Genomic DNA, 14,747 nt, shown 5'->3' on the forward strand with positions numbered 1-14,747 from the left:
TAAGCTGTGCCGGTTCCGGGCAGTGGAAGTCCGTCCGTTCTCCATCCCTCCCAGGTCGTGTATATGCAATGTGCCACATATAAGCGGTGCCGGTTCCAGGCAGTGGAAGTCTGTCCGTTCTCCATCCCTCCCAGGTCGTGTATATGTAATGTGCCACATATAAGCTGTGTCGGTTCCGGGCAGTGGAAGTCCGTCCGTTCTCCATCCCTCCCAAGTCGTGTATATGTAATGTGCCACATATAAGCTGTGCCGGTTCCGGGCAGTGGAAGTCCGTCCCATTCTCCATCCCATGTCGTGTATATGTAATGTGCCACATATAAGCGGTACCGGTTCCGGGCAGTGGAAGTCCATCCTTTCTCCATCCCTCCCAAGTCGTGTATATGTAATGTGCCGCATATAAGCTGTGCCGGTTCTGGGCAGTGGAAGTCTGTCCTTTCTCCATCCCTCCCAGGTCGTGTATATGTAATGTGCCACATATAAGCGGTGCCGGTTCCGGGCAGTGGAAGTCCGTCCCATTCTCCATCCCAGGTCCTGTATATGTAATGTGCCACATAGAAGAGGTGCTGGTTCCGGGCAGTAGAAGTCCGTCCGTTCTCCATCCCTCCCAAGTCGTGTATATGTAATGTGCCACATGTAAGCTGTGCCGGTTCCGGGCAGTGGAAGTCCGTCCGTTCTCCATCCCTCCCAAGTCGTGTATATGTAATGTGCCACATATAAGCTGTGTCGGTTCCGGGCAGTGGAAGTCCATCCGTTCTCCATCCCTCCCAAGTCGTGTATATGTAATGTGCCACATATAAGCTGTGCCGGTTCCGGGCAGTGGAAGTCCGTCCGTTCTCCATCCCAGGTCGTGTATATGTAACGTGCCACATATAAGCGGTGTCGGTTCCGGGCAGTGGAAGTCCGTCCGTTCTCCATCCCTCCCAAGTCGTGTATATGTAATGTGCCACATATAAGCTGTGTCGGTTCCGGGCAGTGGAAGTCCGTCCCATTCTCCATCCCAGGTCGTGTATATGTAATGTGCCACATATAAGCTGTGCCGGTTCCGGGCAGTGGAAGTCCGTCCTTTCTCCATCCCAGGTCGTGTATATGTAATGTGCCGCATATAAGCGGTGCCGGTATCGGGCAGTGGAAGTCCGTCCGTTCTCCATCCCAGGTCGTGTATATGTAATGTGCCACATATAAGCTGTGCCGGTTCCGGGCAGTGGAAGTCCGTCCTTTCTCCATCCCAGGTCGTGTATATGTAATGTGCCACATATAAGCGGTGCCGGTTCCGGGTAGTGGAAGTCCGTCCCATTCTCCATCCCAGGTCGTGTATATGTAATGTGCCACATATAAGCTGTGTCGGTTCCGGGCAGTGGAAGTCCGTCCTTTCTCCATCCCAGGTCGTGTATATGTAATGTATATAAGCGGTGCTGATATAAAAGGACTGATATAGGGATCACTTTTCTGGACTCTTCACAGGTGGACAAGTTTCTGAGAAGTAAAATCCGCACCCCCGGTCTACCCTCCATGTCAGCGATAGTTACCTATAATGACACAGTGCTCTGGACAGGGAACTTTGGTAAAAAGAACGGATCTGACCCATTCTCGGCTGCTCCCAATGAGTACACAATTTATCGGTGAGTGTCACTTAAAGTGAAGCTCAGGCTACAGAGTGTTACACCAAGGGTACCACTGATGTGATCCTGCAGGGGTACACAGGTTACCACTGATGTGATCCTGCAGGGGTACACAGGTTACCACTGATGTGAGCCCGCTGGGGTACACAGGGTACCACTGATGTGAGCCCGCTGGGGTACACAGGGTACCACTGATGTGAGCCCGCGTGGGTACACAGGGTACCACAGATGTGAGCCCACGTGGGTACACAGGGTACCATGGATGTAAGCCTGCGTGGATAATGACGGTTTAGCAGTTGCATACCCTCTGCCCAAACTCCCACATTCAGTATAGAGCACATTGTGCTCAGCGCTGTGCAGTACAGAGTACATTGTGCTCGGTGCTGTGCAGTACAGAGCACATTCGGCCTTATTCTAGTTCACTCTTTCTGACAAAATCCTTCTTAGATGGACAAAACCATGTGCACTGCAGGTGGGGCAGATGTAAAATGTGCAGAGAGAATTAGATTTGGGTGAGTCATTTTGTTTCTGTGCAGGGTAAATACTGGCTGTTTTATTTTTACACTGTAATATAGATCTCACTGAAGTAAAACCCCACCCAAATCTAATTCTCTCTGCACATGTTACATCTGCCCCCTGCAGTGCACATGGTTTTGTCCATCTAAGAAGGATTTTGTCAGAAAGAGTGAACTAGAATAAGGCCCATTGTGCTCGGCGCTGTGCAGTACAGAGTACATTGTGCTCGGCGCTGTGCAGTACAGAGTACATTGTGCTCGGCGCTGTGCAGTACAGAGTACATTGTGCTCAGTGCTGTGCAGTACAGAGTACATTGTGCTCAGTGCTGTGCAGTATAGAGTACATTGTGCTCAGTGCTGTGCAGTATAGAGTACATTGTGCTCGGTGCTGTGCAGTATAGAGTACATTGAGCTCGGTGCTGTGCAGTATAGAGTACATTGTGCTCGGTGCTGTGCAGTATAGAGTACATTGTGCTCGGTGCTGTGCAGTATAGAGTACATTGTGCTCGGTGCTGTGCAGTATAGAGTACATTGTGCTCGGTGCTGTGCAGTATAGAGTACATTGTGCTCAGTGCTGTGCAGTATAGAGTACATTGTGCTCGGTGCTGTGCAGTATAGAGTACATTGTGCTCGGTGCTGTGCAGTATAGAGTACATTGTGCTCGGTGCTGTGCAGTATAGAGTACATTGTGCTCGGTGCTGTGCAGTATAGAGTACATTGTGCTCGGTGCTGTGCAGTATAGAGTACATTGTGCTCGGTGCTGTGCAGTATAGAGTACATTGTGCTCGGTGCTGTGCAGTATAGAGTACATTGTGCTCGGTGCTGTGCAGTATAGAGTACATTGTGCTCGGTGCTGTGCAGTATAGAGTACATTGTGCTCGGTGCTGTGCAGTATAGAGTACATTGTGCTCGGTGCTGTGCAGTATAGAGTACATTGTGCTCGGTGCTGTGCAGTATAGAGTACATTGTGCTCGGTGCTGTGCAGTATAGAGTACATTGTGCTCAGTGCTGTGCAGTATAGAGTACATTGTGCTCAGTGCTGTGCAGTATAGAGTACATTGTGCTCGGTGCTGTGCAGTATAGAGTACATTGTGGCCGACTTGTTTCACTACATTAGTAGTTCCTAAATTCCATCCTCAAAGCAAGAGCACAGACGTTAACTGAAGTTGACTAAGGTACTGATAAATGCCAACGGTGCTTAAGCAGGATATTCTTAAAACCTGAACTGTTAAAAGGTGCCTTGAGAGCAGTGCTATTGATAAGCAGTGATTCTCTGCTCTGATTTTTCTACCACAGTCTGGTCTGTATTTAGATACAGACCAGACTGTGACAGAAAACCACAGCAGATAGGTGAGTGCAGGGTGATAGAACACACACACGACAGGGGTTCCCAATCTTTTTTGAATCACGACACCCCATAGGCCAAAAAAATAACTATTAGATTGGGTTTATATTAGAGATGGGCGCCGGGGCCGAAGATTTGGATTCGTCGCCGAGATGTGGATTTGGCTTTGTCAAGAGGCGGTGAAAGGCTTTGGACTTGTTTTTTTGTTTTTAAATGGGCAAAAAACGCCCAACTTGCATAATTTTTGCATTTTCTGGCCCTAGAGTAATAATAATCTCAATAACATTAATTTCCGGACAATTCTGTCCACTTTACAGCTCAATGTTGTTTTCATTCAATTTAGGCCAAGGTCTGCAGCAAGCTGGCTGGTCATTAACACACAGAACCTCTGACAGGATCAGTATGGTGTATTGGGGTGCAGGACACAGAACGGTACTTGTTTCCTATCTGGGCGCCCATCGCGTGTACATCGCATGCCATTATAATGACATGCGATGCGACCGACGCGATTACCGCGATTTTACATAGGGAACAATGTTAAATGTCCCAATTGACCCGATTTCACATAGGGAACAATGTTAAATGCCCCCCCCCCCCCCAATTGTTAACGCCACTCCACGATCAACGTCAACCCGAAGCGTGGCGAGCGCAGTGAGCCCGCAAGGGGCGGCGGTACGCGTCCTCCGACCTTTTCATACCCCTACTATCCACGTCGGCGTGGAGTTGAGAATAGAATAGTGTGGCGAGCGCAGCGAGCCACAAGCGTGGCGAGCGCAGCGAGCCCCGCGAGGGGACGCGGATACCGTCACAGGTATCCACATCCCCTTGCGGGCTTCACAGGTGTCCGCGTCCGCTCGCCACGCTTCGGGCTCGGTGGCTCGCTGCGCTCGCCACACTATTCTATTCTCACTCCACGCCCTAGTGGATAGTAGGGGTATGAAAAGGTCGGAGGACGTGTACCGCTGCCCCTCGTGGGCACGCTTCAGGTTGACGTTGATCGTGGGGTGGCGTTAACAATTGGGGGGGGCATTTCACACTTCAGGGTGGGTATTTGGGGTCTGTGGGCCATTTAACATTGTTCCCTATGTAAAATCGCGGTAATCGCGTCGGTCGCATCGCATGCGTTTTTTTGTCAGCACGCGACGCGACCGACGCAATTTTTTTGCTTGCGATGCCTACGATCAAAATCGTGGGCGCCCAGATAGGAAACAAGTACCCACAGAATCTCTGACAGTATCAGTATGGTTTATTGGGGTGCAGGACACAGAACCTCTGACAGTATCAGTATGGTGTATTGGGGTGCAGGACACACAGAACCTCTGACAGTATCGGTATGGTGTATTGGGGTGCAGGACACAGAACCTCTGACAGGATCAGTATGGTGTATTGGGGTGCAGGACACACAGAACCTCTGACAGGATCAGTATGGTGTATTGGGGTGCAGGACACACAGAACCTCTGACAGTATCAGTATGGTGTATTGGGGTGCAGGACACAGAACCTCTGACAGTATCAGTATGGTGTATTGGGGTCCTGCACCCCTATACAACATAGTGATACTGTCAGAGGTTCTGTGACCCCCCCATGGTAACGGCATGTGACCCCCCCCCCATGGTAACGCCATGTGACCCCCCCCCATGGTAACGCCATGTGACCCCCCCCCCATGGTAACGCCATGTGACCCCCCCCATGGTAACGCCATGTGACCCCCCCCCATGGTAACGCCATGTGACCCCCCCCCATGGTAACGCCATGTGACCCCCCCCATGGTAACGCCATGTGACCCCCCCATGGTAACGCCATGTGACCCCCCCATGGTAACCCCATGTGACCCCCCCCATGGTAACGCCATGTGACCCCCCCCCATGGTAACGCCATGTGACCCCCCCCATGGTAACGCCATGTGACCCCCCCCTGGTAACGCCATGTGACCCCCCCCCATGGTAACGCCATGTGACCCCCCCATGGTAACGCCATGTGACCCCCCCCATGGTAACCCCATGTGACCCCCCCCCATGGTAACCCCATGTGACCCCCCCCATAGTAACGCCATGTGACCCCCCCCATGGTAACGCCATGTGACCCCCCCCCCATGGTAACGCCATGTGACCCCCCCCCCCCATGGTAACGCCATGTGACCCCCCCATGGTAACGCCATGTGACCCCCCCATGGTAACGCCATGTGACCCCCCCCCCATGGTAACCCCATGTGACCCCCCCCATAGTAACGCCATGTGACCCCCCCCATGGTAACGCCATGTGACCCCCCCCCCATGGTAACGCCATGTGACCCCCCCCCCCATGGTAACGCCATGTGACCCCCCCCCCCATGGTAACGCCATGTGACCCCCCCCCATGGTAACGCCATGTGACCCCCCCCCCATGGTAACGCCATGTGACACCCCCCCCCATGGTAACGCCATGTGACCCCCCCATGGTAACGCCATGTGACCCCCCCATGGTAACGCCATGTGACCCCCCATGGTAACGCCATGTGACCCCCCCATGGTAACGAGATGTGACCCCCCCATGGTAACGCCATGTGACCCCCCCCCCCATGGTAACGCCATGTGACCCCCCCCCCATGGTAACGCCATGTGACCCCCCCCCCCCATGGTAACGCCATGTGACCCCCCCCATGGTAACGCCATGTGACCCCCCCCCATGGTAACGCCATGTGACCCCCCCCCCATGGTAACGCCATGTGACCCCCCCATGGTTCCGCCTGGTGAGAGTGTAACATGCTCTATCATTACACAGGATCGCCAGCATCTCCAAGCTCTTCCCGGCGCTCATGCTGTACAAGTTATGGGAAGAAGGAGAAGTGAACTCTTTGGATGACCCACTGGAGCGATACGCCGCCAATTTCTCCATCAAAAACCCCCTGGGCCGACTCCGCCAACCTGACCAGAAATACATGGCGGATGGACGTGTGTTTATGGAGAAAGGCACGCAACCTGTCAAACCGACATCGGTGACACTGCGCAGGATGGCCGGCCAGCTCTCAGGTATCACTCGTTGGTGCTAATTGTCCATACGGATATCTGGTATATACGAGACCCTGCTGGAATCACTCTACCGAACGACCCCGTCATTTCCCCTGTAGGACAGGAATAGAATCCAGCATGTTATATAGAAGCTTCTTGTACCAGCGTCCCTCATCTTCAGAGAGCGGAGACATGTCTACCCTGTATACCAACATGTGACAATAGCTAATAGATGCAGATCTTCCGTCCATAGGTTTGGGCAAATGGCAGATAGATGTGCATCTTTCATCCAGGGCTGCCGACAGGGGGGTGCTGTGGGTAAAGCTGTCCCAGGCCCCGGCCTCTGGAGGGGCCTGGGCAGCTGCTCAGAGCAACAGTGACCCCACACCGCCTCCCCCACCCGGCACCCCCCCAGCTAGGCACGCACAATACACAGTGCAACCTGCAGAGTGCCGAGCCTAGGACACAGAGGGGCTTGGTGCTTTACAGGCTGCACTGTGCAGTGTGGGCTCCCGAGCAGATGTGCCGCCACAGCTAGGCAAGTAATGGTACCGGGGGGGGGGGGGGGGTGTTTATGTGTTGCAGATGGCCGTAATGGTATGGGGGGGGGGGGGGGTGGACTGAAGGTCAGTCTTAAGCCCCGCGATTCCTAGTGGCAGCCCTGCTTCCATGCGTAGGTTTGGGACAAATGGCAGATGGCATGCGAATGGCCAATGGGCGCACACGGTCTATAATTTTGTATGTTCTTTGGCTATAAATATGAGATCTTATGTTCGCTTCTGAGTCTCTTCTGGTTATTTCTCTTCTAGGTCTCCCACGGAGGCTGAGATCCACCAATCTCCTGTGGAAAGGGAATACTCAGGAGGCAATTGAACTCCTCCGAGACGATGTATTGGTGGCCGACCCTGGTACGAGGTATGTTCCATAGGAGCAGGTGCACTGCCGCTATATCGATGTACAGTATACATTACATTATCATACAAGAGGTTGTTAGCATATATGTGCCCAAAGATCTGAACCTGCCCACCAACGAAGAGGTTACCTCTGTTGTGCAGGTCCCTGGGGTTCATGTCAGCGGCAAAGGGCACCCCCAAACCAGTCAAGCCATTAGAGCGAGGGTGAATAAAATCTATGGTGGGCTGACACAGTAATCTCTCGCTCCGAGGAACACAAAGTGTAAATAGGTCACAATGGCTTAATGGGGGATCGTCTTGGGGCACAAAGTTGGACAATATGCATCATTTACTGAAAGAGGTTAATGTAATACTATGTAATATGACTGTACAGCCATATCCATGGTAATAATGGGGGAGATGTACCGACCTATCAGCTTCGGTCAGTTTATTGGTTGGTATGTCCCCTGTTGTATCACTAGATGTCATTGTTCCTTCTCTGTGCCTTCCAGGTGCCATTACAGCAATCTGGCCTATGCTATGCTGGCTCACGTCCTGGCTGAACACACATCCGAAGGGGATTACCAGCGCTGGGTGGCAGATAACATCTTAGATCGCATTGGCATGGAAGACACCGGTTTTGACCTTACCCCACCAATCATTTCTCAGATGGCCGTTGGCTTCTACGGCAGTGGGCAGGTGGCCCCGCTGTACGATCTAGGCTGGTACCGCCCATCAGGTCAGATGTATTCTACAGCAGCAGACATGGCCAAGCTGGCGATGGTGCTCCTGGGAACCTACCACCGCCGGATCTTAGAGCCAGACACATTAAAGACCATGTTGACTCCTCTCTTCAAGTGCTCCAGCGACTACTTTGCCAATAAAACCGGGACCCCCTGGGAGGTGAATGAGCAGAACGGTTATGACATCATCCGCAAAGACGGAGATTTAGATGGCTACTCCGCCACCTTCTCCATGGTCCCCAACCTCCGCATTAGCTTTATCGTTCTCATGACTGGAACAAGACCTCAAGAAGAAGACATTGTGTCAAAGACATACAGTTACTTGATTCCGGCGCTGGAAAAAGCTTTTAGGGAGGCGGAGAAGAGACTGAAGCCAGCCCCCAACCCTGTCCCATACGTGGGCTACTACACTTATGCCAATCTGACGTTTTATGAGATCAAGGTTGGGACAAATGGGGTTCTAGCGATGCAGCAATTTGGGCCTCACGTTGAGGACCTGATCCCGGAAAGTTACAGGACGATCCGGCTGCATTACGTAGAGGAGCGGGTTCTGCAGGTGGTGTTTGAGAAAGAGTTTCCTTGTGTCCTGCAACTTGGTTCCGCGTCGGTCTCACTGGAGACCCAAGACCGACAGCTCTTCAACTTCTACCCTTTTAATGCGCAGGGAGTGTCTCCTGGATTTGATGCTCCTGGTCTGAATACGTACAGTGTCCTGCGCATACAACACAAGCCAGTGTTCCACAATGACTGAGGACCAAGAATGGAAAGAAGTCACAGACATTGTGTTTGGGTCTGGTGGATACACTGTGTAGAGCGCTGCCCCAACCATCCGATTTCCCAATCATCTGGGCAAAGGGAACAACCAGCGGTGGGAACCGTCCTAGAGTCTCCCACCGCGGAGCTGGGATTTGGGCCAGCGGCTGTATACAAGGATAGCACCCCGATATGTGACAGTCGGGGACTAGAACACAGCTGGGGCTCAGATATAATGCTCTATAAGTGTATAAAAAAGCTTGGAAATTACATTTGTATCCATCATTTTATTAGGGTAGAATATAATATTATACCAATCATTAGGGGGTTAGGGTTTCTAGGTCGACAGTGTCTAGATGGACAGTCAAAAGGTCGACCACTATTAGTTGACATATCGAAAAAGGTTGAGAGGTTTTTTTTTTTTTTGAAAATTTGGGTCGACGTAGGTTGGACACTGTATACGTGTAGCGTGGCCCTCACGCGGCTCACAATGATATTCCCATGTCTGCTTGGATGGTAAACTCATGTCGAAGCTTTTTAGGTGTCGATCCTTTTGACGGTCTACCAATAGTGGAGAACCCTTGTGACTGTCGACCTAATGAGGGCATCCCATATAAGGGCACAGACACAGCTGCGCAGGATCACGGATGCGCACATACATGTCCCTCTTACATCACCTGGTCTGCAGCTGCTCCCGCCTCTTCTCTGCCCGGTGCAGTGTAGCTCCGCCCACTGCCCTCACTCCACCCCTTCTCATTTTCCATTTCAGCAGTTCCCAGTGTACTTTCGCACTGCTGGTATAATCAAAGTTAGGGGGCCCCAAGAGAGGGAGGGCCACAGGTTACTTGCCCCCACCCATACTCTAGCTCTGATGGAATTGTACACTTGGATATGGAGTGTGTGCAGTGTGCGTGTAACTCTGCATCAACCCTATTGTGCATCATAGAAACCTGCGCCGGAGAGCTTACAATCTGCTGTGAAACGTTCTGGTGCATGGCCACAGCTAGGGCTATATACATATACATCAGATGAGTCTCAGAGATGGCGGAAAACCTGAGCATTATTATTATTGGATGAGTGCACATGCGCCAAGATGCCGGAATTATCCGCAAAGTGATTGACAGTCAGAGAACATTGGAGGGGGAGGGGGGGCAGCTTTAACAATAACCTAGTGGGACCAGACCGTTCTCCTGATGGGTCCCATATACTGTTATGATCATCAATAATTGGGACCCGTCACCCACAGGTCACACGTAGGTCATCGTCACTGTGATGGGTCACACTCCCTCATCTGCCCAGGGTGTAGGGCTGCTACCAGAATATTACACACACACACACACACACACACACACACACACACACACACACACTACCACTGTGACAAGGAGAGGAGGATGGAGGGGTGCTGTATGGATGCAGTCTGTATACACTGTATGTCCTGTGCAGACATTATACATACTGTAGGTACTCCCTCATCTGCCCAGGGTGTAGGGCTGCTACCAGAATATTACACACACACACACACACACACACACACACACACACACACACACACACACAACCACTCAGTGTCGGACTGGGGCACGAAGGGCCCACCAGGGAAATGCATTCACAGGGGCCCACCAAGGGGGCGTGGTCTTTTTGAAGGGGTGTGGCCATCTGACCAGAGAGGAGTGGCTATACACTAGAGAATTTTGGGCCAATTTCATCCGATTTCTGCACTTTGAGCCGATAATCGGGCAAAATTGGCCCAAAATCATAGGTGTGTGACATTTGATCCATAAATCCCCCACGTTGATAATAAAGCACATAGGTCCCATAGATAATACAGCAAATACCACCCCCCCCCCCAGATATTACAACACATAGGTCCTCCACACACAGATAATAGTACAGCACGTAGGTCCCCCCACACATAATACAGCACATAGGTCCTCCACACACAGATAATAGTACAGCACATGGGGCGCAGGCCCCCCCCCCCCCATAGGTGAATGTAGAAATATGGTAATGGCTGTTCCCAAATCCAAACTCACAAGCAAGGGGGACCTTTGCGCGGCGTAGCGAAAATGGGGCGTGGCCTCATGGGACGGAGGCGTGGCATCACAAAATTGTGCATGGTATTACACTTTAGACCACAACGTAATGCCCATTGGGGGAGGGAATTGCTCGTTGCCAAGGTGGGGAGGAAATTGCTACTTGCCAAGGAGGATGTCATACTACTGGATGCACCTAAAGAAATGACAGCCGGCTGTTTAGTCTAAGGAATTGCTTGTTGCCAAGGGGGATGTCTCACGCTGCTGGACTCACCTAATTGAAATAAATGACAGCCGGGAAGAGAGCGCTGTGCGCTGCCCGGCTGTAGTCTAAGCAGTAACATCGATATTTTCAGTTCTTGCACTGAGGTCCGGCAGCCAATCAGGAGCAGCTACCAATGCCGCTCCTGATTGGCTGCCGGCGGTCCAGAGGGAAAACTGAAAATATCGATGCCATTGCTTAGACTACAGCCGGGCAGCGCACAGCGCTCTCTGCCCGGCTGTCATTTATTTCAATTAGGTGGGTTCAGCGGTGTGAGACATCCTCCTTGGCAACAAGCAATTCCTTATGGTGTGTACCCACGGGGGCGATATGGATTCCGATGTTCCCGATTTAGTGAACATCGGAAGCCATATAGCATGTTGATTGGTGGCTTTTTAGGGCTAATGAGCCTGATGCGCTGCCGATGTGCGCTCCCAAGTGAGCACAAATCTGCAGCGATATAGTGAGGGCAGGCAGATCTGCACTATATAGTCTAAATTGTGCCCCTGCCGCATGCCGTGCGATGCGAGTCCGGATACCAGCTGATCGTATCGGGACTCACATAGCACGGCATATCTGCCGTCTGTACACACCTTAAGACTAGGTCGTCCGGTGCACCCCTTAGATTCGCCTTTGCCCTCCCATATAATACATTACATAGGTCCCCCCACTCAGATAATAGTACAGCACATAGGCCCCCCCCTATAGTACATTACATAGGTCCCCCCACTCAGATAATAGTACAGCACATAGGCCCCCCATATAGTACATTACATAGGTCCCCCACTCAGATAATAGTACAGCACATAGGCCCCCAATAAAATACATTACATAGGTCCCCCACTCAGATAATAGTACAGCACAAAGGTCCCCCCATATAGTACATTACATAGGTCCCCCACCCAGACAATAGTACAGCACATAGGCCCCAATAAAATACATTACATAGGTCCCCCCACTCAGATAATAGTACAGCACATAGCCCCCCCCCCCCATATAGTACATTACATAGGTCCCCCCACTCAGATAATAGTACAGCACATAGGCCCCCCATATAGTACATTACATAGGTCCCCCCACTCAGATAATAGTACAGCACATAGGCCCCCAATAAAATACATTACATAGGTCCCCCCACTCAGATAATAGTACAGCACATAGGCCCCCCATATAGTACATTACATAGGTCCCCCACCCAGACAATAGTACAGCACATAGGCCCCAATAAAATACATTACATACAGTAGGTCCCCCCACTCAGATAATGTACAGCACATAGGCCCCCCATATAGTACATTACATAGGTCCCCCCACTCAGATAATAGTACAGCACATAGGCCCCCACATATAGTACATTACATAGGTCACCCCCACTCAAATAGTACAGCACATTGGCCCCCCATATAGTACATTACATAGGTCCCCCACTCAGATAATAGTACAGCACATAGGCCCCCACATATAGTACATTACATAGGTCCCCCACTCAAATAGTACAGCACATAGGCCCCCACATATAGTACATTACATAGGTCCCCCACTCAGATAATAGTACAGCACATAGGTCCCCCCATATAGTACATTACATAGGTCACCCCCCACTCAAATAGTACAGCACATAGGCCCCCCATATCAGCGGCGTAACAAGTTTTTCGGCGCCCCCCTGCCGACAAGTCAGGAGGCGCCGCCCTGTAAAAAAAAACGGAGCGGAGGGGAGCCGTGGTACGGCGGTCGGGAGGGGGGGGTTGTGTTTCTGTGTGTGTGTTTGTATGTATGTGTAACGTGTTTGTGTGTGTGTTTGTGTGTGTGCGCGTGTGTGCGTTACCTCTGGCCGGCTGGCCGCATCCGTCTGCGCCGGGTCCCGGGCGGCTCTCCCGTTACTGCTGCTAATGTAAAAGTGACACTTGGAAAATGGCTGCCCCCATACTGCAGACGAAAAATTGTCTGCGGTATGGGAGCAGCCATTTTCCAAGTGTCACCTTTTTGTACTAGAACAGCGCTGCGGCTGCCGGGACTCGGGAGAGCTGGGACCCGGTGGTGCACGGTACGGCGGCAGAAGGCAACTATCATCCCGCAGCCCCCCCGGCGCCCACATACCCTCAGCGCCTCCCCGCCACCGCGGGGGCTGCGGGACGATAGTTACGCCACTGCCCCATATAGTACATTACATAGGTCCCCCCACTCAGAGAATAGTACAGCACATAGGTCCCCCCATATAGTACATTACATAGGTCACCCCCACTCAAATAGTACAGCACATTGGCCCCCCATATAGTACATTACATAGGTCCCCCACTCAGATAATAGTACAGCACATAGGTCCCCCATATAGTACATTACATAGGTCCCCCACTCAGATAATAGTACAGCACATAGGCCCCCCATATAGTACATTACATAGGTCCCCCACTCAGATAATAGTACAGCACATAGGTCCCCCATATAGTACATTACATAGGTCCCCCACTCAGATAATAGTACAGCACATAGGCCCCCCATATAGTACATTACATAGGTCCCCCCACTCAGATAATAGTACAGCACATAGGTCCCCCATATAGTACATTACATAGGTCCCCCACTCAGATAATAGTACAGCACATAGGCCCCCCATATAGTACATTACATAGGTCCCCCACTCAGATAATAGTACAGCACATAGGCCCCCCATATAGTACATTACATAGGTCCCCCCACTCAGGCCCCCCATATAGTACATTACATAGGTCCCCCCACTCAGATAATAGTACAGCACATAGGTCCCCCATATAGTACATTACATAGGTCCCCCACTCAGATAATAGTACAGCACATAGGTCCCCCATATAGTACATTACATAGGTCCCCCACTCAGATAATAGTACAGCACATAGGCCCCCCATATAGTACATTACATAGGTCCCCCCACTCAGATAATAGTACAGCACATAGGTCCCCCATATAGTACATTACATAGGTCCCCCACTCAGATAATAGTACAGGACATAGGTCCCCCATATAATACATTACATAGGTCTCCCCACTCAGATAATAGTACAGCACATGGGTCCCCCCATATAGTACATTACATAGGTCCCCCACTCAGACAATAGTACAGCACATAGGCCCCCCATATAGTACATTACATAGGTCCCCCACTCAGATAATAGTACAGCACATAGGCCCCCCATATAGTACATTACATAGGTCCCCCACTCAGATAATAGTACAGCACATAGGCCCCCCATATAGTACATTACATAGGTCCCCCACTCAGATAATAGTACAGCACATAGGTCCCCCCATATAGTACATTACATAGGTCCCCCCACTCAGTCCCCCCATATAGTACATTACATAGGTCCCCCCACTCAGATAATAGTACAGCACATAGCGCCCCCCCCCCTCCCCCCCCATATAGTACATTACATAGGTCCCCCCACTCAGATAATAGTACAGCACATAGGCCCCCCATATAGTACATTACATAGGTCCCCCACTCAGATAATAGTACAGCACATAGGCCCCCCATATAGTACATTACATAGGTCTCTCACTCAGATAATAGTACAGCGCATAGGCCCCCCATATAGTACATTACATAGGTCCCCCACT

General features: G+C 51.3%; 1 protein-coding gene across 1 annotated transcript in view; it reads left to right on the plus strand.

Annotated features, from left to right (window-relative positions):
- Positions 1-9,210, plus strand: part of LACTBL1 (lactamase beta like 1) — a 56,265-nt gene extending 47,055 nt beyond the window's left edge. Inside the window, exons 4-7 of the mRNA XM_083161425.1 lie at positions 1,462-1,619; positions 6,240-6,487; positions 7,276-7,381; positions 7,872-9,210. Of these exons, the coding sequence (XP_083017551.1) occupies positions 1,462-1,619; positions 6,240-6,487; positions 7,276-7,381; positions 7,872-8,853 (1,494 nt within the window). The 3' untranslated portion in view covers positions 8,854-9,210. The remainder of the gene's footprint in view (positions 1-1,461; positions 1,620-6,239; positions 6,488-7,275; positions 7,382-7,871) is intronic.
- Positions 9,211-14,747: the final 5,537 nt, after the last annotated feature.

Source organism: Crinia signifera, chromosome 19, assembly GCF_055691185.1.
Source record: "Crinia signifera chromosome 19, ASM5569118v1, whole genome shotgun sequence".
In the NCBI taxonomy this organism is placed as follows: domain Eukaryota; kingdom Metazoa; phylum Chordata; class Amphibia; order Anura; family Myobatrachidae; genus Crinia; species Crinia signifera.